Source organism: Anopheles funestus, chromosome 2RL (assembly GCF_943734845.2).
Source record: "Anopheles funestus chromosome 2RL, idAnoFuneDA-416_04, whole genome shotgun sequence".
Classification (NCBI taxonomy): domain Eukaryota; kingdom Metazoa; phylum Arthropoda; class Insecta; order Diptera; family Culicidae; genus Anopheles; species Anopheles funestus.
The window spans coordinates 74,783,795-74,805,569 of record NC_064598.1 but is presented as its reverse complement, the minus strand read 5'-3'; the positions used below and the strand labels follow the sequence as shown (position 1 = coordinate 74,805,569).

The following is a 21,775-nucleotide window of genomic DNA, read 5'->3' as shown; positions in this document are numbered from 1 at the left end:
TCTCCCCCAACAATGTGAGAGAATGGGATGTGCTACGGTTCCAAAATCCATTACGTCATACCTCAGCTGTTACGCCATTAGTTTTCTCTGCAGCAATACACGTACAACGTTCACGCGGTAGGATTAGCACTCAGCCACTATCAGGAAGGCTCGTTCTGTCCTTGAGCCACCGTATAGCTTAACCTGACTTCTTCATTCCTTTCTATGACTGATATTTTTTGGCAGTAAGGAGAAAAAAAACCTTCTTTCGTTTCCTTTCAATCGACACATCGCAAAAACAGCATTAACAGGCGCTATGTCCCTCTTGATCAAACTTTCCTTTCAACACCAACTATCTGCTTGTATAAATGTTGCGCTCCGCTCCGCCAATCAGGCAGCAATTATGTAATCATTCTCCACATAGTCGTCCACAGCTTTTCCATTGCCGGTGAGTGTTAATTTTTCCTCTTTTTTCTTGTCCTTCCCCTGGTCGATCGAACAAGACCAGCGTCATCACTTCCGGTTGCTTCGAGCATATTTTATTCACCAACCGTCAAAAGCCGTGCCTTTTGCACCTTTTCCTTATTTGGGCAGGATGTGTTACAGGTTGAGTTGGTTGTGTTAGTGCGAGGAAAGGCCAAAGGAAACACCTCCAGTGATAGTGTTCGATAAATTCGTTTGCCACTTCGCTAGCGCTAACGAAAGCCGGAAATCCATTCGAGGCCATACCGGTGTACCGTTTGGCAAGGGGCCAAGATGTGGACGGAAAAAGAAGAAGAACAAGATGACGAAGAAAAAGAAACTAAGAGTTAATGTGTTCAGGAAAGGTGTGAACAGGAAATTGAATGAAACGTTAGGACGAATGAAAAGAAGAAAAAAATAACTATCATTGGTTGCGTTAACGTCAGGACAGGAAGCTTTTAGTGTAACCCCGTCACTACATGCTTAGCAATTGTCGCGTTTGGGAATTTTTACAGCGTTTGCTTAATTTTCCAACATAATTTTGCGATTCTACCGCGACTTCAAGGTTGTTTAACTTTTCTCGTTGCAACATTTGTTTACGTTTTTAATCGAGCCGGTAGCGCTAATCTTGAATTAAATTAAATTAATTTAAACAAAGAAAATTATAATAAGTAATAAATTTATTGTTTTGATAAAGTCGATTGGAAAGGCAAGTTTTTTAAGCCCAGTGACGAATTTCAACAAATTCGCATTTTTTTCAGTTTTTATTCTTTTTTATTTAAAGCATTATTTGAGTGAAAAGAAACTTATTTCAACAAATTCGCATTCAAATTAATCAATTTATAAAATTTTGCTAAATTTCCCAAAAACAAAGATAAGGCCCTACAAAGATATAGCCTTAGGAAATTTTCATATTTTTAGAATTTTTTGAATTTTTTTATTAGTTTTTTTTTCTTTTTTTAATAAAAGCATTATTTGAGTGAAAAGAAACTTATTTCAACCAATTCGCATTCAAATTAATCAATTTATAAAATTTTGCTAGATTTCCCAAAAAAAAAAGGTAAGGCCTTAGGAAATTTTCATCATTTTATAATTTTTTTTATTTTTTCATTATTTTGAATAAAATATTAAAATACACGTACAGCGACTTTTCGCATTTTTTTATGAAGTTTCACAAAAAAAATCTGAATCGCGTTCACAAACGCAACAATTGCTAAGCGTTTAGTGACCGGGTAAGGAGCAAGAATCAAGGATATAAAACGGATTCCATTCGGTAGCTGTTAAGCGTTATAATTAACACGTCGCAGGTCGTGATTTGAAATCTCGTTCCAGACGGCCATAACAAGCGGAAGATTTTGAATTAATTTTGTATCTCATCTTTGTTTTACACTTGACCATTTTACTATTCAAACAACAATTCGCAAAGTTTATTGAAAAAAGATATTTAAAAAAAACTAATCCATTTTATCTCTAAATAACATTTCTTTGTACAGATAATAAAACCCTGGGTGACATTATATGTGAGAAAGTACTGAAGATTATATTGCAATTAGATCAAAACACGCTTAATTCCAACTCTTACGTACGCCATTGGATACTGAGCAACCGAACTAAATCCTCGGGCTAATCATGTAATGAGAATGATATCGAACGTCCCACTCAGTAAGGGTGAGGAATTCGTATAAGAGTTCTATCTTAAAAAGATGTGTCATATTGCTTTCAATAAGGATATTGCTTTTAGTTAATTAGAATACAATGTAATAAATATTTTTCATCTCATTAATATAATAACAGTGTTCAAGAAATAGTTAATACTCATGCATTTTCCTAAAAAGGAGCAAGAATTATACATTTATTGAACAAGATTTCCACTTGAGTTTATTTTTTTATCACTTCAATCTTTCATTCTCCTCATGTACAAATACATAGAATATTCCACAATGTTTTTGAGCTAAAGTACTCTGATATCATTTTGTTTGCCTACAAATATCAAATACATTGCCATCGTTTCTAGTATTTGCCATTGAATGGAAATACAGCAAACTAGCATTACAGACAACAGACAACCGCTTCGTGTATCTCAAGATGGGTAATATCGTCATCCCTCGGGTGATTACTTCACCATGACCCATTCAGCTACTTCATGTAGTCGTTAGCAACGGCAGCACATCGTTCGAACAAAAAACAGAACATGCAAAACTAACCCCTTTTGGAGACACCAACGTCACACGCCCCGGATCGTGATGTACAGCGATAAATAAACTAATGCCAGACGAAGACCAACGCACATGCTCCATCAATTAGCACAGCAGCAGCAGCAGCACTGACCACTGCCGATGACGACACGGAAATTACACCTCGTACAGATTCCACCCGAATGCAAATGTTTAGCACATTTCCAACCGTCTCGGAGCATAGCAGTTCCTGACGGAGAAAGAAAAATAAAACATACCTATGTGTGACCAAAAATTTTGCATTGATCATTTCCGCTAACGATCGAAATCGGATCGAAACCGTGGACAAGTTTAATTTCGTACCGTGCGTCAAGTTAGCGATCACGCACTGGTTTGCGTACCGACATGATTGACCATCTCGCGCCACACTCTATGTGTCATTTTTATCACCTACGGCCGAAGCATCACCACCAGACGAAGTCGGCAACAATTAGCAGAATGTGGTAATTAGCAAGCGAATTTAATATTCACATTAAATTTCCACCTCAAGGACACCATCTTCGGAAGCGGTGAAACTCACGCGAGCAAGACACCACGTGAGATGGTAAGAAGCACACACGTATCGAGCGACTGATAAACAACCCCGAACAGTTGTTAGCAACGTGCGACGTCACAAGCCATACGTCATGTTGCGGGGGGTTTTTTTATAACTGTGTAACGCTATTATTGGCACGAGCATAATAACGATAAATATTACGTGTAGCGACGTTGATCTCCTACTGAGTTTTTTTTATTCTGATTAAACACAACTGCTGTAGATTAGAGTAATTTCTCACGTAAAAAGGATAAACAAATACTTTCTTTAATACCCTCAACTAGCGTCATACACCGGGGCGGCCCGGTGGTGTATGTGATAAACGGCGCCGGTCTACACGGCAGGACCGGGTTCAAATCCCATCCGGACCGTCCCCCCCGTAGCAAGGACTGACTATCCGGCTATGTGGTAAAATAAGTCTAGTAAGCCAGAAATGGCCGGCGTGACCTGTATGGTCGTTAAAGCCAAGAAGAAGAAGAAGAAGCGTCATACAAGATTTGTATTAACAAACGTAATCGTCAGTTGGTAATCGTTCCAGCTCAAAGTTTAAGTCGTAAAGCGCTAAGGAAATAACAACTAATCAAATTCTAATATTTTTACAGCACAAAACCATGATTAATAAAATTACCTAATAACCACACACAGTCATGATAGTAAAAACCATCCCGTTCCGGTTATGAAATGAGCTACTCGTTAAATAATATAAATTACCCCATTTGACACCTGTTGAAGCTACAACAAGCAGCATCCTCAACCTACGATTGTTATTGTATAGAATGCGTTATCAACTACTGCAGGCTCTCACACATAGTTCAGTATATTTTTAACCACCCTCATTTACAAAGTGCCGTATTACCAGTGCAATTTTAACGCTGGCATCACAATTCATTTGCATCATTAGCGCAAGCTTATGAATGTGCACACCTACCGGTCTGATAATGGGACCTTTCAATAGGCTCGATATCCCCGCAAAGCGCACAAAGTCACGTTTCGTGTGGCCAGTTAAGCTGTACGAAGGTTGTGATTGTATGAAATGGTCGATGGTCGATACCATCGGAAAAAGGTTAAACATTTGCACATCTTTGTAACATCTTTGTGCAGTAAAAGTGAAAACAATTTACACAACTTTTTTTTGCACCGGGAAACGTACCGGTGTTAACAATTGAAAACAAACATTTGATTAGTTCGTTCACGCTTTCATGTTTGGTTTTATTTTTGCTACAATTATTTGGCGTTATTACGACCTAGCTGATGATTGTCAATGTCATATTTGTACTTTGTTAGATTCATTTTACTTCCGAAACTAATGATACTACATTTATCGACGCACAGAGTTAAAACAAGACATGACGTCACATATTCGTTTCGAGCGTATAATAACAACTCTTTGTGCCTTTTAATAGAGTTCTTGTAATTATTCAAGTGAGGCATTGCAAATTACGAGTAAATTGATTATCTAATTGCAATAAATGAAACACAATTACGGAAAAACCTACCCCTACACCATGCTCAATAAAATTTAATTTTGAATGAAATATTTCATTTACCACAGTCTATCTTCATGCATATACTGTGGCTTTCATTCAAACGCACCGTCACGTTTCCAAGCAACCGTTGCTATTTTCCATCCTTCGTTGTTATTTTCCATCTGTAGTTCGAAGTCTAAACTAGTTTCAATCTAGCTTCCACCCAGATTGCACACATTCGATTTTCTCTGCCATTCAAGATGGTGCGCGAACACTGCGGTGAAGATTTTGGCCCTAAAAAGTAAGTTCTTGTTAGTATGTTGTAGCATTTATCATGAGCTAATGGCGTTATAATTTCTTCCCACACTTGTACTGTAGAATGTCGAAAAAGACCATTCAGGCATCGTGTCGCAAGAACAAACTCTATCTCACACCACATCTGAACGATGTCCTATATTTGCACTATTCAGGTAAGCAAACTCATATCAACTTCGCATCAGATTCGTATAGCTAAGCTTTTTCATGCTTGTGCAGGATATAACGCCATCGATGGGTTGGAGGAGTACGTCGGGTTAAAATGTCTTTGGCTCGAATCTAATGCCATTTCGGGAATATCCGGTCTGGAGCACCAGTCTCAATTGCGTTGTCTGTATCTGCACAACAACCTTATCAAGGTCAGTATTGTGCACGTGCACGTTAGCAGGGGAGAAGGAAATGACGAGTGGTTCTTACAAGTATTGATTTCTATTTGAATGACACCTGTTTTTTTTTTTTGTACAGAAAATCGAAAATTTGGAACACTGCAAACAGCTGGACACACTGAACCTTTCCCATAATCACATCGCAAAGATAGAAAATTGTGGAAGTGGTAAGTAGCGTAACAAATGTTTGGCTTTCGGAATACCTCTATTATATCTGAATCGAAATGTTTTTTGACAGATATTTTACCAGTGTTGAACACGCTAAATATATCACACAACTATCTTAAAACGGTGGAAAGCATTGCTGAGCTGAGAAAATGTGATTTCGTGTCTGTTTTAGACATTTCCCATAACCGCATAGAAGACATTGCGATTGTGAAGGTATTTATAATATATTTTAAGTTTTTTATATCCCTTTTCATGCGGCATTCCCTTTTTCTCACAGGTCTTGAGTGATATGAAAGGATTACGCGTGCTAACGATGGTGGGAAATCCGGTGATCAACGATATCCCTTCGTACCGTAAAACACTTATTTTGGAATGTGTAAGTATATTAGCTGGGAAAGTGATATATTAGATTTAATGACTATGTTTTACCCAAAACAAATATCTGTTCTAGAAATCTCTGACGTATTTGGACTCTCGACCAGTGTTTGATAAGGATCGTGCCTGTGCTGAAGCTTGGTATGAATAGAATTCTCATACATAACGCCCATTAAAATTAACCTTTTTTTAATTTCTACTTACTAAGGAAACGCGGTGGCTACGAAGAAGAACGCAAGGAGCATTTGCGTTGGAAAAAGGAAGAACAACGGAAGATGCGCCGAAGCATCAACGGTATGAGTAAATCATTTTACCTTTGGTAATAGGAGACCATTGATCATAAATATACCTTCTTCTTTTTTAGCAACGCTACGCTTGCGTCACCGGGGAGATGGAGAACCAGAATTGGTGAGATATTTGATGAAATATATGATGCTTTAAGCCATTCTAATCATTTATTTAAATTGCAGCTCAAAACAAGTAGTGATGAAGAAGAAGAACGTGAAATTGATGATTCTAATACCGGAAAAGATGAGCTACAAGAAATGGACTACCAATCGAATGAGGTCGCATGGAAGGAGATGGAAGATCTATTTAATCAGCATACGAGAACACTTAAGCCGCCTGTCCCGGCGTATTTCTCTGACCAACCCGGACAATCGTGCCGGGCTATTGAAGGTACTTCTGGAAGCGTATCTGTTGATCAGTGTAACCAGGATAATGTCAAGAAACCACTCATCGAAGAGATAACTACAGAAGAGTACACAGATATAACTGCAAAGAAGGAGGATTCGGAGGAACACGTTGCAAATTCTGACATTCCAGAAACAGGAACAGAAATTGATGCATCTTTAATGGAAGAGAATCAACGTGACAAAGAAGATGTCTTGGACAACCTTAATGCTTGTGAAAAGGACCCTAGGCTCGTCGCACAAAATGAGTCATCCACTTGTCACCATCTTGCAGAAGAGAGCGGATATGAGAATTCTGCAGGAGAAACAGATCTAACCCGTTCTGTAGAGGCTACCAAGAACCCTGAAACGAAACGCAAAACAGAAGAACGAATTGCATCAGCTGAGCAAGATGATACACTGAACGTCATCATACAATCGAAAGAAATATCAATAACGATGGAACCTTCTTGCAGCACTACAAGCGAGTGTCCATCGGCACTCCAGGATAATATCGTTCAAGATGGTGAGCGTAAGCCCTCTACCACTTCTATTGATTCTGTCGCTAATCCTGACATCACACGCCATGACAGTAAGAAGGATGATAGGCGTAAATCATCTACCACTTCCGTTGAATATATTACTGGTTCCGACACTAACTCTGATCCAACACTGGTTACGGACTGCGACAGCTGTGTTCATAACAGTCATGGCAGTAGCCGAGGTTGCTCTTCCCGTTCGGACACATCAGATAGCGAGGATATGTTCGACAAGATTGTACCGAAGAAACATCGCAAGCTAGCTTCCGCCATCCGATCGCTGAGCAGCAGTGATAGTAGCAGCGAACTAGATGAGCCTGGCGGTAGTATGCTGGATAGTAAGCTCGATCGTCAAAATACGATCACTGAGTTCATCGATGAGTACAAACGATTTTTCCACTCTGTGGATGTGCGTGATCCGAAATGTGTTCTAAAAAATCGTCATAAAATTGTTCGTCCCCAAACGGCAAAGACACAGCGCACGGAGCCTCTCGTCTACGAGGGTGTACTGAAAACGATGGAGCAAAATTCCAACTTCGCTAAAATAGAGCAAGTACGTCAAGAGCGTGAAGCGGATGATCGCAGCCTGGCAAAGGAAGCAGTTCTGGAACGTCTGATGAAAGGTCACGATGCTGTGGATATGAATATTGAGCATCAGATGATATCGATCGGTGGTAAGGCGCACAACTTCAACGAGTACCGTCTCGAGGTGTTCCGACAGGATCAGGAGAAGCTACAGAACCTTATCGATCGTGTGACGGCACAGAAGGATAAGTACAATGCACACATTGACAGCATTCACGATCAGCTCGCAAACATCATGGATGACTATGGACAGATCAGTGTGAAGTTGCGAAAGGTTAACGATATGATACAGAACATTGGCGAGGAGGTTGGCCAGGAGGAACATGGAGAATTTTCGCGGCCTATCGTAGAAACGCATCCCAAAGGCATTATGGAGGAAATTGTTGAACATATGACCAAAGAACAGGCGCAGAACGTGATTGATTCTAACATGAAAGTATCCCATAATGCTTCGTGCGAACCGGTGGCTGAACTGTCCTCAGATGAATCTGTGCCAGACTTGTGTGACTTTAAGCAACGTGTAGCGGCACAGATTGAAATTGGTTTAAAGGATCCAACAAATCCTAACACACACAAGCCCATCCAAGAAGATTTTGGTTCCGATCCGGTCTATCGCAAATTTATTGACATCCAGTACGAGATTGACAAGCTGACGGAAGATCAGATATTCGATGCACTCTCAGAAGCTGCCCGAGAGCTACAGGAGGAAGAAGAACTCGAGGCGAAACTGCTTCACGATGCTGTGGATGAGTACTGGAACCCAACTACCGATCTGGATGATTTTCGACGCAATCTCAATCTGGATGCCCATCCGATCATACAGCGCTTTAAGCGCTTCATTGAATGTCAAGGCACGGATACGGATGATACCGATTCGGAGGCACACGTACGACGGCTCGAGAGTGCGTACCACAAATACGAACGTCGTCTTTCAAACCATCTGTTCGATGAATATCTGATTTTGAGTCGTAAGGCAAGTATTGCGACTACCACGGGCGGTGAATCGAGCGCAACGGAGCTGGAGTTGATCGAAATTGAAGGCGCTCATGTACTTCGAGCATCTTCCAGTAGACGTACAACGGCGTGGGATTTGAAAGAATCGCTAGAAGATCCAGTTGTGGAGGTAGAGGAAGAACCAACCGATGAGATCTCTGCTCAAGGTTGTAAGAACCCGAAGCTGGAAGAGTTGGAGGATGAGGAATCCAAACCAGAAACGGAGAATGCACAGTGCATGAATGTGACCATGAAGGACCAACCGGCAGATGTTCCGGAGTTTCAATAGATAATAATTGTGACACCATTATATCAAGCGTTACGAGAGTTCTCACTTTAGTAGCACAAACTATGCGCACAGTAAACGTGTTGTTATCAGCAAGATGGAAGTTAAATAAAGCAAAAGCACACTTGGTAGTACCGATTTTGTGTTTTTTTGTTTTTTATTCACCACAGATTCATTGTTTTCGTTCTCCCTAAACACTAGAAAGCTCTAATTATAGTGGGATTCATTTCTTTACATTATAGTAACCCCGGGCTTCCGATTCTTCCAAAAGCGTGACGAGTGAATCCAAAGTTTCCTCTCCGGTTGGTACGATCTGGTCCGGTGGTAGAACAAACCCGTTCCAATCGCCCGAATCAGGACGCAATTCGTACGTGTAGGCAATCTTGACGTCCTCAACACCGTAGCTCCAGTCAACACTGGACCCGCTGGCCGGATAGATAGCGTCATACACATTACCGTACTGGTACTGGGTGCCGTACCGCTTGGCTAATGATTTAACGGTAGCTTCAGCGATTTCGTTCAAATCCTGATGGTTCGGTGAGTGTGCTCCAGTGTGTCCGTACGGGAAGAGAAGCAGCTGCGAGTAGGAGTGGAACGCAATGTAAGCACTGAGCTTTCCGCGCAGTTTTTCAACGAAAGCGGACAGCGATCGGGTCTCCACCTCGGAGAATGCGTTCGGTCCAGCATACGTATCCGAGCAAGCGTTATTGCTGGTACCCTGTTCCGCCCAATGGAAGTCCCAGTTGCGGTTCGGATCCGCTCCATAACAGAATGGACCGTAAGGTTTGCGAGTCTTGCGCCACAATCGATTCACCTGGAACGTGTACGCGTATCCGTCCGGGTTCACATTCGGGAACACGTACCAATCGTACTTCTCGGCGAGTGCGCGCACCTGTACGTCTTCACTGGTAACCAGCTCGTTCAGGATGTACGTAACAGTGGCGGGTGAGATCCATTCTCGCGCATGGATACCTCCCTCGATGAACACACCCGGTCTACCTTCGCCGTACGACAGCTTCACACCCTTCAACGTGCGATTCTGGTGCGATCGACCCGCATCCAGCAGTTCCAACTCTCGGTGCTCTTTGGCCATCTTGTCCAACCACGCGTGTATCTCATCCAGCGAGTGGAAGTCGTTCCAACCGAAAGGTCCCCTGGCACGCTTGGTCATCAAACGGACACTCTCCTCATCGACCGACCGTTGCACATTCTCGTCGATCAGCTCGTGCGGGATGTAGTCCGCTTCGAGCGTTTCCGTAAAGTCTGCCAGCTTGTGTGGTGCCACGATGATATCGAACCGATCGCCCACCTTACGGGCGGTTTCGAGGAATATTAAACTGTCACTCACTTGCTCCATGGCCGCGACCACCTTGAGCTGCTCCTCGCTCTTGGGTGTCACACGATACAGAGGGTAGTTATCGTACCGTGCCATTTCTGCTGCTTCGATCGCGACAACACCGAAGGCCAGCAAGGCCATCGCCACACACCGGGAAAAGACACCGTTCCGCACCATGTTTAATCGACCGTTCGTTCGACTGTACCGGCTAATTTCTGCTGGAGGGCCTCTTTTATACTCCCCGGGGGAACCAATGCGGGTCGTCCCTCCGAGTGTCTTCTTACCACCTTGCCAAACGGTTTAACGGCCTTGTCTCGAGTAGCTACCGAGCCGAGCTGAGTTGATGATAATCGATAAGTAATGTGCCGTTCTAAGAGTACACAAAGCGAACGAACCCGTTGTCGTTATCAAGCGCACTTACGGCGTGCGGAACACGGCGCAATCCTGCATGCGTACGCCTCCTAATCCGGATCTGTAAGTAGCTGGGTTTTGTGAAGAATTTACGTCCAACTGCAACTTGAAGTGATCTTGAAACAAGGTGAAGAAGATGGTGGTTGGCGATCGGTGGAAAACGAAAAACAAAACAAGGCACGTGTACGATCCATTTTAGATAAAGCGTTGAGTTAGGCGAACGTCTAGAAAGGGAAGTGGAAGTTAAATGCTAATTTGCAGAACCGGCGAATTTGCTCATCGTAATTGCATCCGCGATAATGCAACGATAAATTTTACGTTTATGCATAACGGTGCATAACGGATTCTTTCGCTAGAGAGTAAAAGCAACTGGAAAAACACATTTCACACTTGAGCCACAATACGATGCGCTGGTGTAAATGTGTCTCATCTACCGATAGGGGGGCTTTTCCTATCGAGTGGCAAACAGGATTGAGAATGTTAAAATGGGACTTCTTGTACCGAGTAATCTGGTACTTAACTTCAAGCATTCCGTATGATTGTCTGGGTAAATATGTTTACCCGGACTGTTCCTTACTTACTAGCTGTGGTGCGAGTACGTTTATAGGTTAAAAGTGTTTTTATTTATTTTTTATGCTAGCGAGAGCTTTACTTTTCTTCATATTCGTTAGATTATAAATACAATTTTTTGATTTTTAACTTGAATATTTCTTCTTCCTGCATGTTGGGGAACGTATCGCACAAACTGCAAAAATAAACAATCACTTGATCACTTACCTGGCCACTCGACGCAAAAGCATCTGAAGTGTTGAGCTAAATTCAGAGGAAAGTTTGCTTGGGAATTTATGATATAAACACTTCTAGTACCAGCGTCACTCTGATCACGAGTAGTTGGTGTTCTTTTTTAGTAGTATGACTAACTGTTTGTGGACAAGAATAATGCATATCATATTGAACTGTTTTGTGTTGTGATTAAAAGCAATTAAACCACGCTAAAATTGTTAGAATCTGTAGTATATATACCGCTGTCGGAACTAACTTCTAGCCCAATTTAGACGAATTTTTCAAAAATTTCAAAGGGTCAAACACTTACCATCGCAAATGAAAAAAAACAATTAATGTATGCACATGTCATCACACAAAGTCACATCCACTAACACATTACTTTACTACACAACCTTCATTTGTTGAATAAATTTAACATTCCAAGCACGACTATTTTAACACCTCAAACTGTGTGCGCGAGCATTAAAAGTTTGCTTCATTCTAAAAATAAAAGCATACGATAGCTTATCAAATTGAACTCCCAGTGTCAGCCACCAACTACCAAACGTGTGTAATAATGCACTTGAAATTTCACAATACTTTACCAAATGTATGCAAACGGCTTGGATTGGTAGCTTACAATTGTGGCAAGAAATAACCGGTTGCAGCATCCGATGCCGTATCAGCGGTACGCGGGGTCAAACCGTAGAAAATGAATCCATCGAACAAACATAACCTGAAACGGAATCAAGCCACCCGGCCATACGTTACTGGATCGATCCAGATCATCGGAGAAGCCATAGGCTAACAACAAATAGTTTACCACGAACGGCAAACAAAACTCCTTATTGATGTGCCATAAAACCGGCATTGGACACGCTTACTGCAGCTGATTCGAAACGGTTCGGCCAAACCGGGTATGCGCCTCCTCCGTCATAAAGGGTTGTGATTAGCGTGATCACCGTATCACCGATAACAAGTGATTAGTTTTGAACTTTCTCTGCCACAACTGGAACTGGTTCGAATCAGTTATGTGGCAGTAAACACGTTCCCTGCTAGTAAATAAAGTATGTTCGTCTGACCTGTATTATAACGCTTGCTACCCAACCCACTAGCGGGCCCGGTCGGGCCCGGTGCTAGAATTGTCCAGGATGCACCGAGATGGGGCTCGCCACCCGTTCAATTCGATTGTGTTCGTGTTACGTGTACCTACTGTTTCCCAATTTAAATACAACAGTCAGCAATTTATTTCACATACGATCCAGTCAACCAAAGTTGATTATCGCATGAATTAAGTAAAGGGAGTCGCGTTTGCCGGCGACCTCACTGCCCGTACCAATCCTCCCAATCTGCTGGTGTCCAGCAGATCAACATGATTGGCAGTTTCTCTAATCGCTAGTCGTTGCCACGATGGAGCAGCACTTGTTTGCACAAAGACATACGCGTGTACGGTTGTGGCATGATGCAGCATCCCACTGATAAGTGATTGTGACTTTTCGGCTACCCTTGGAGCTGTATCGCCCGGGACATTGTGGTCCGAGGAGCCGCGTGTGGTGGTGTATAAATAAGGGTCCCGATCGTGATCTGCAAATCAGTCCGATTTGTAGTGCTGCTGTTGTTCGGTGGGTAAGGATCTCTGCGCGTGGCCACAGACATTTTTTGGAGTACGGTTCAACGGAAGTGATTGAAAGAAATGGCGGATCCAGTAAAGAGTGATGCAAAAACAAACGGTTTTCATGTGAGTTTTCGTTACTTCAACAAGTGTAAAGTGCTCGCGTATAGTTTTAAGCGATCTTGCATTCAATATAGAGCTTTCTTGTTTCTATTCATCACGTTAGAAAACAACCAATGGCCATCATGCGGAAGAGCTGAAAATTGCCATCATCGGGCAGAGTAACTTCGCGGCGGAAGTACTTGAGTTGCTGCTCGAACGAGACCACATGGTGGTCGGTGTGTTTACTATCGCCGACAAAGGAAATCGGGAAGACATACTGGCAACAACAGCCCGCCAACATCGTATACCGGTGTTTAAGTTTGCTGCCTGGCGTCGCAAAGGTGTCCCAATACCCGAGGTACTCGAGCAGTACCGGTCGGTTGGGGCGAACCTTAATGTGCTTCCGTTCTGCAGCCAGTTCATCCCGATGGAAGTGATTGATGGGGCAGCATTCGGTAGCATCTGTTACCATCCTTCAATTTTGCCACTTCACCGAGGCGCCAGCGCCATCGCATGGACACTAATCGAAGGCGATGAGCGGGCCGGGTTTTCTATCTTCTGGGCCGACGATGGACTTGATACGGGGCCCATTCTGCTCCAGAAACAGTGTCCAGTTTTTGGTGACGATACGCTCGACACGCTGTACAAACGGTTCCTCTATCCGGAAGGTGTCACAGCGATGGGGGAAGCGGTGGACATGATCGCGGCCGGTACCGCACCCAAGATTCCACAGACAGAAATCGGTGCCAGTTACGATCCTGCGCTGTTCCGTGAGGAGAATCAGTACATCAATCTCAACCAACCGGCCGTGCGAATATTTAACTTCATCCGTGGACTAGATTCTGTTCCCGGTGCGTTAGCTACTGTGGAGATGGATGATGGGCTTGATGTACCGGTTCGACTGTACGGAGCGTCACTCAGTGCGAGGAGAAGCATGACCAATGCGAGGCTGATTCGATTTAAAGGAGCCGTTGGACCTGCGTTTGTGACGCGGGAAGGAATCTTCATCACCGGCACCGATGGAACATTGGTTCGAGTGAAGCGTCTCAAGCGTGGCAATCGTGTTATTCCCGCTGGCCAGTGGTTTGAGCAATCAGAAACCAAAGTGACACCGCTAGAGCTGAGCGATAAGGAACAGGAGCAGGACGCATTGATCCGCAGCATTTGGAAATCGATCTTGAAAGTGGAGATAGAAACGGAAACGGATTTTTTCGCCTGCGGTGCTGGCTCGATGGATGTAGTGCGTTTGGTGGAGGAAGTTAAGGATACCCTGGAGGTACCGATCAGCAATGAAACACTGTTCATGTCCCCAACGTACGGGGAGTTTCTACAGGAGGTTATACAGCGGTTGCGTACCGGTGGCAGTGATCAAGGTGCAAATATTGGATGCGATTACAAACACGTAGTGTTGAAAGCAAATCGCCGTCAAATTTCCGTTCCAACGCAAATGTTCATCAATGGACGATTTGTCGATTCGGAAGCTAGCAAAACGATAGCGATCGTGAATCCCACCAATGAGCAGGTGATCTGTGAAGTTGCTAGTGCCTCTAAAACAGACGTTAATGATGCCGTTCAAGCAGCCGATGAAGCGTTCCGAGGGGTATGGACATCCGTTTCGGCACGCGAACGAGGTCAGCTAATGTACAAGCTAGCGGACCTGATGGAACAGTACAAAGAGGAGCTAGCGACAATTGAATCCATCGATTCCGGTGCAGTATATACGTTGGCACTCAAAACGCACGTCGGTATGTCGATCGATGCGTGGCGCTACTATGCTGGGTGGACGGATAAAATCGAAGGTACCACCATTCCGGTTAATCCCGCTCGTCCTAACCATGTGCTAACGTTCACGAAAAAGGAACCGATCGGTGTCTGTGCTTTGATTACACCCTGGAACTACCCCCTGATGATGTTGTCGTGGAAGATGGCCGCATGTATTGCAGCCGGCAATACCGTCATAATCAAACCTGCCCAAGTTTGCCCACTGACAGCGCTCAAGTTTGCAGAACTGACGGTACGTGCCGGGTTTCCACCGGGTGTTATTAATGTCGTTACCGGTACGGGATCACTGGCCGGTCAAGCGCTTGCCGATCATCCATTGGTACGCAAGCTGGGCTTCACTGGATCCACCCCAATCGGTAAGCGCATCATGACATCTTGTGCCGAATCCAACATCAAGAAGTGTTCGATGGAACTGGGCGGTAAATCTCCGCTTGTCATCTTCGCCGACTGTGACCTCGAGAAAGCGGTTCGGCTCGGAATGTCGTCCGTGTTCTTCAACAAGGGTGAAAACTGTATTGCCGCTGGTCGGCTGTTTGTGGAGGATCGCATCCACGACGAGTTTGTGCGCAAGGTGATCAAAGGTATAAAGACGATGAAAATCGGCGATCCACTCGATCGTGCCACTGCCCACGGACCGCAAAACCATCGGGCACACTTTGACAAACTGCAGGAGTACTGTACAATCGGCGTGAAGGAGGGTGCCACCTTGCTGTACGGTGGAAAGCGTGTGCCCAACATGGATGGATTCTTCTTCGAACCGACCGTCTTCACGAACGTCGAGGATCACATGTACATAGCGCGGGAAGAATCGTTCGGGCCGATTATGATCATTTCCAAATTTCATTCGAGCGATTTTGAAGCACTGGTAGCACGTGCTAACAGCACCGAGTACGGGCTGGCTAGTGGCGTTTTTACCAAGGACATCCAAAAGGCACTACTGTTTGCGGAAAAAGTCGAGGCGGGTACAGTGTTTGTGAACACTTACAACAAAACGGACGTGGCGGCCCCGTTCGGTGGCTTCAAGCAGAGTGGATTCGGGAAGGATTTGGGTAAGCGTAGACTCGTATGCCACAAAATGTGATTTATAATAATTGTTTTTCTCTCTTTTTTCTCTCTTTGTAACAGGCAAGGAAGCTTTAAATGAATACCTCAAAACTAAATGTGTAACTGTGGAGTACTAAGCGCGCTGGGAATTATATCGTTTATAATTTAGAGATACGACAATAAATTATATATTGCAATTAATGTTATGTAGTTTTTCTAAATGAATTCGTTTAAAATATTCATAATCATCGTTAAGGGTTCAAATAAGTTAGCTCAATAATGGTCATAATCGAAAATATACATTTATGCGCCTAAATGTATGCTTCCCGCATGTCATACCAAAGCTTCATTCATGATTTTCATTTGAAGCGTTTCGTCTACCATTTTTCTTCATTAGCGCATCAAACAGCAGACGAATCGAGAAGAAATAAATCACTTCGAAGCCCGTTATTATACTGAAACCGAGAAACAATCCTAATATACCACCAAAAGAAGCTGAAAAAAAAAGAAAAAAATTCAATCATTTATCTATTCTCCACCATCTTCCTATTCTATCATCTCTCACCTAAAACGCCAAGAGAGTCCTGATAAATGTCCATGCGAAAGTGTGTTGCAGTCAGATCGGCTAGGAAAATGTGCACCAAACTTTGATTCTTAAGCTGAATGTCTTTGCTGTGAGGAAAGGAACAATATCTATAGAAGCGTTGCCCGATAGAAATGAGCACAAAACTTACAAAAATGATAAAGCGTTGAAGGAGAAGGAACGATTCATCACACCCGTGACGATTTGCGATGGGTACTGAACCTTATCACATCCTGGCAAACAACCACAAGGTGGAGTGATCGATCGATACGAAATACGCTCCACCGAACCATTCATAGCCGGCACAGCTGTCTGATAACGGTCTCTCGCACGCACCACACATTCCATATCCTTCATTTCGCAGTTCCGCAAGGATCCGTTGTTGGGCAGATGGTACGGTATGCAGCCACATTTGGCGTAAATGGTTGCTGCCCTACACTCGACCATACAGTTCACGTACGAGTAGCGCTGCAGCACACTCAACACCCGCTCGGTACGGGCGTAACAGTTCCGAACGCTAGGATCGAACGAGAGTGCATCGTCGGTGGCGTAGGTTGCGGTCGGTGTTAGCGTGATGAAAGACTCTGTGCCAGCGAGCACAATCTTTATCTCGGCATCATTATCGGGATAGTCGTACGAGCTATGGATCATCACCTTAAACCCGTACGAGGCAACATCCGTAGAGTGGTAATCTTCCGCGAACGGTTGCAACAGTATGGAGAGACCCGTCTGGTAACCGCTAGCCATAACGCGCCGTGGATCCCTCGGGACGCTCACCGTAATCTTCTTCGGGTAGTTGTCCTTCAGCAAACCGTAGTAATTAAACGAACAGCACAACCCTTCCGTACTGTTGACCACTTGGAACAGATTGTCACAGCGCCACTGTGTGCCCTTCCACATGCACCGTTCGAGCAGTGTCCCACACGGAGGCGTGAACTCACCCATTAGCTGCGGTATTTCCAGGTTGTTCGTAAGCATAATATCGTGTAACCGCCTGTATTGAGCTGGATCAGCCTGCCCCAAGCCGGACACGTGAAGGAACAGTCGAAACATTTCCGACAGTTCCCCAGCCGTCATGTTTCCCGGACGGCGCATTGTCTGGGCACGGTTAAGTGCTGCCAGGGCGGAAATCTTGTTCAAGTTACACACCGTTACGGCGGGAAATGGTAGATTCCAGGTTGGGTAGTTCGTCGACTCGGTTACCTGAGTTAAGGGAGTAAGTTATCATCATGTACCTACTCCAGACACTACATAGGAGCACTTACAGTAACGGTTGGTGTTTCCACGGCCCAGGACCACGATATCATAAGCAGCGTAATGGCACTGATGGTCGATGCCACGACTGCACAAGACCACACGGAACGTTCCAACACGCTGTAGCCATCGCGCACTATCTGACTGTAGCCGTGTAGTGCTGTAATGTCGCAAAGTCCCCGCAGCTGTTTAACGAACCAAGTTCTACAGTCGAACTCGAGACGCTTGGGGCGAACCTTGAAGAATCCAACGTTCTTATCAATCACACGTTGCGTTAGTCCTTTGAAGGTGATTTTTTGCATCGTACGACTCGTCAGGAACGTTCTCACTGAGGTGACAATTCCGAAGTGTAACCAAACCTAACGATGGTCAATCGAACTTCGACACATTGCGCTGAGATTTATCAATTATTCATACTGCACCATCAGACAGATACTTGTAGCACTATTACGATCATGACCTATGCACCTATGCTGCCCATTATAATTAACCTTCAATGGTTCGACCGTATTCCACGGAATCCCGAACAATCCCCCAAATGATTAGAGGCCTGTTTACAGCACGCTTCTAGATTACATTGACATTATCCCGGGACATACCCACACTTGGATTGGTACTTTCCCCTCAGCTGATGTACGCTCGTGCACAAGTATTTCCCGCTGGTCATGATTGTTTTTGCTTTTCTTACCGTTTGCTGAAAAACCATTCCTGATAGACGGGGATCGCGCGACTACTATCCACTGTTTACTTTTTATGCTGCAACCGCTTTTTTTGTTGATATAACCGTTGTCACGGTTGCTCCAGATAGAGCGCTGTCGAAGTAAACCCGAGCACCCGAGCAAAACAAAAGACAAGAATGAAAAAATATAATCCCATCCATCCATTGACGTCAATTTTGCTCCATGATTTCGAGCCAAGAAACACAACAAACCCGCATCGGCTGCTAGGGTGTATATTATCAACCACCCGAGCGGCACTGTTGGGCTACTTTCTGCAAATCCCCCTAGTTGCGCCATCCATCACATCGTTCCCGATCTGCAGCTTAGTAGATGGATGGGATAGATGTTATGGCCCTCGTGCGTCGGTTGATTCGGACGAACGATAGCGTTACTTAATCTGATCGTTTTCGCACGATTAGTATATGGCCGTTAGATCAGCTGGTTGTGGATTGAAATGTGAACACATCGCAAGCCAAAAAAAGGTATAATGATGCAATCGGTAACGTATACTAACGTCACGCAGCTAATGGAAGTTTAGCAAACATTTGTTGTATACTATTTGCAAGGTCATATGTCGAAGATCTTGTTCCTTATCGCTTTAGTACTATTCTAGGATCAGCTAAACGTTTACTGCCGTCTACTCTGACGGTGTCATTCATTCTTCCTGCTATTAGGCTTTATTCGATTACTTACAATAAAACCAAAGCTCTAATGTATTCATGTTTAAAGCTCAACATTTTCTGAGATCTTTTAATAGCCTTTGAAGTCTCAAAAGTTATTATTACCGAACTATGTTTGCGATCTATCTCATTTGCAGCTAAGAATTGCACATCAATTATAAAGCACACGTCTGTGGGAATGAACAAAAAAAAACAATCTTCCATCGATCATGCTGGCTGGCAGGATTCAAGGAAAATTGTACCAACCCCACGGTTGGCATACCCCCGGAGGGGAATTAACTTCCTCTCATCACTCCATCCTTTCAGCGGATCTCATTCGATCTCGGCAGCTTAACCGATCAGCGATCGATCATTAAGCGATTCTTGTTGCTCTAACCATCGCTGACCATTGGATTCGCCAAACGCTTCGCTTTCAATGGCACACGATGACGCACGCTACTCGTTTAGTAGCCACCCGGTGCCGCATTTCCAGCTATTGACCTCAAAATAATAAAATAATTGCATAACATACCCCCCCCCCTCCCCTACCCCTACCTCATCGCCTTCTACACGTGAAGTGCGTGTGCTGCATGCGCATTCGGCTCAAATCAACCAGAAATCGCTCGGTGAAGCAAAACCACCACCCGGCACTAGCCGCTCACGCTCGACAAACCGGGGTCTCTGGGGAACGTCCAGCATCGGGAGATTGGTTGTGCGAAGCTGAGGATTGCTAAATTATCGAATTTACACTATACCATCGTAGCTTTTTTTTCTGCCTCTCTCTCTCTCTCTCCCTCTTTTTCTCTGACGTGCCACGAAAGGTGGTAATGTTGCCGGTTTTCGTGTACCCATTGACGTCATGATTTGGATTTGGGTGGAATCGGTGAGGAAAATGTAGTTTCCAAAGGTTCCATTTTCATCGCCTCTGCCAGCCAGCCAGCCCTAGTGTGAAACAGGGCTTTTTTAAACCCTTAACTGAAGCTGCCCGTTGCTTTTTATTATAATATTTTTAAGAACAACGTTTTTTAGCAGCTGATATCATTCGAATGCGCTATAATTGTGATGTATTGGATATGACTTTAAAATTTTAGGCTTAAATATTTATTGATGAAACGCTTAAAAGAATGTACATATGAATGGGTAGAACGCAGTCTATCACTAGAGTGTCCTAAATTAGATTAAAATTTGTCTAAAGAAGAATCTGATATGTGACAATTCCATTAGCCAGTAGAACTTCCTAATCAAAATTCAACTAAAACAATAATTTGAGGGGGCGGCCCGATGGTGCATGTGATAAACGGCGCCAGTCCACACGGCCGGACCGGGTTCCAATCCCATCCGGACCGTCCCCCAGTAGCAAGGACTGACTATCCGGCTACGTGGTAAAAATAATTCTAGTAAGCCAGAAATGGCCGGCGTGACCTGTAAGGTCGTTAAAAGCCAAGAAGAGAGAGAGAGAGAATAATTTGAGGTTGTGTCCTAAAACTTACTCTTCCATTCTCCATTTTAAGTTCCGTTCCAACAATCGTTCTGATCGCCAGTCTAATTGGTTTTTTAAAACCTTAAAATTTTATTAAAGTTAGATACTTTTGTCGGATTTCTGTGAAGTGCTTTACTGTACTCTGCGTTAACTAGCGTTACTCAGCATTAAAAATATTTGAAAAAAATGGACAAAACATAAGTAAATAAAAAGAAAGTAATTTTCATACGCTCTGCTACCATGAGGGTTAATGAAAGAAACCCATAACAATCCAATTCCATCGGACGTACGTCAATCCGGCTTGGCCCCGGGTACCGGAGTCAGTGCGTCAGCGCGTCAATGGAATCACCAGCGCCAGAAGTGAAGCTAAAACACAATGGAAATCGCATTGTACCACCCCGGTAGCATGCGGAACAATCCGGAGCAATGACACCGATCGGCGCTAGAATCCGATAATTGAAGGTTCAAAATGTAAATACCGTCTTTGTGCGGCTACACCGCAAGGTAACAATCGGAGCAGGGCCAAGCCCCAAACCTACTCCAACCGCCCGCCCGCCACCATCAAAACGGTGGGCAATCTTCGGTGGGCAACATGGAAATGCAGATTCATTTTATGGTTGCTCTTTTATGGCACCCCGGTCGGTTCCCGCGTGTAGCTACAGTGACTTTTTTTATGCCAGAATTGTCTTTTATTATTCCGTGCGATTCCGCCAACACGGTCTCTTGTGGTTTATCGGCATGCAAACAGAAACGATACGGAGCTCGTTTAGGGTAAATAATCGCAACCGTTGGCCAGGAATGTAAGTTGTCACATTTTACTGCTTGCCAGTGAAGAAAGAAACCTTACAGAACATCACCAGCTGTACCGTGTGCGTCTGGTGTCGATAATCGTTTATCGATAGGCCAGGCTCGGTCATGCTTTCTACTCCACTTCCCGTAGCGTACAATCAACCACCAATCACGGTGCAGTTCATTTTGATTTTTCAGCTTTGAAATAGCGTCCGATTCCGAGGACAAGCGATGGAACTATTTGG

At 44.0% G+C, this 21,775-nt stretch overlaps 4 protein-coding genes across 4 annotated transcripts; 2 read left to right on the top strand and 2 right to left on the bottom strand.

Annotated features, from left to right (window-relative positions):
• Positions 1 to 4,542: 4,542 nt before the first annotated feature.
• Positions 4,543 to 9,132, top strand: LOC125761115 (dynein axonemal assembly factor 1 homolog). The gene is made up of 10 exons (XM_049421973.1): positions 4,543 to 4,977; positions 5,055 to 5,146; positions 5,211 to 5,350; positions 5,457 to 5,544; positions 5,616 to 5,758; positions 5,823 to 5,921; positions 5,997 to 6,061; positions 6,129 to 6,214; positions 6,285 to 6,328; positions 6,391 to 9,132. Exons 1-10 carry the CDS (start codon positions 4,937 to 4,939, stop codon positions 8,995 to 8,997), a joined length of 3,405 nt encoding a protein of 1,134 aa, XP_049277930.1. The 5' UTR covers positions 4,543 to 4,936; the 3' UTR covers positions 8,998 to 9,132.
• On the bottom strand, positions 9,133 to 10,571 carry LOC125761134 (zinc carboxypeptidase A 1-like). Its single transcript, XM_049422010.1, has one exon. The coding sequence runs from the start codon at positions 10,505 to 10,507 to the stop codon at positions 9,218 to 9,220; it is 1,290 nt and encodes a 429-aa protein (XP_049277967.1). The 5' UTR covers positions 10,508 to 10,571; the 3' UTR covers positions 9,133 to 9,217.
• A 2,383-nt stretch (positions 10,572 to 12,954) lies between these two features.
• Positions 12,955 to 16,247, top strand: LOC125761117 (cytosolic 10-formyltetrahydrofolate dehydrogenase). The gene is made up of 3 exons (XM_049421975.1): positions 12,955 to 13,244; positions 13,345 to 16,051; positions 16,128 to 16,247. Exons 1-3 carry the CDS (start codon positions 13,200 to 13,202, stop codon positions 16,181 to 16,183), a joined length of 2,808 nt encoding a protein of 935 aa, XP_049277932.1. The 5' UTR covers positions 12,955 to 13,199; the 3' UTR covers positions 16,184 to 16,247.
• Positions 16,248 to 16,367: 120 nt separating this feature from the next.
• Positions 16,368 to 19,782, bottom strand: LOC125761183 (sodium channel protein Nach-like). Its single transcript, XM_049422092.1, has 4 exons — positions 17,895 to 19,782; positions 16,781 to 17,832; positions 16,612 to 16,718; positions 16,368 to 16,541 (listed from the first exon to the last, which is right to left on the bottom strand). The coding sequence occupies exons 1-4, from the start codon at positions 18,183 to 18,185 to the stop codon at positions 16,393 to 16,395; spliced, it is 1,599 nt and encodes a 532-aa protein (XP_049278049.1). The 5' UTR covers positions 18,186 to 19,782; the 3' UTR covers positions 16,368 to 16,392.
• Between the last annotated feature and the right edge of the window lie 1,993 nt (positions 19,783 to 21,775).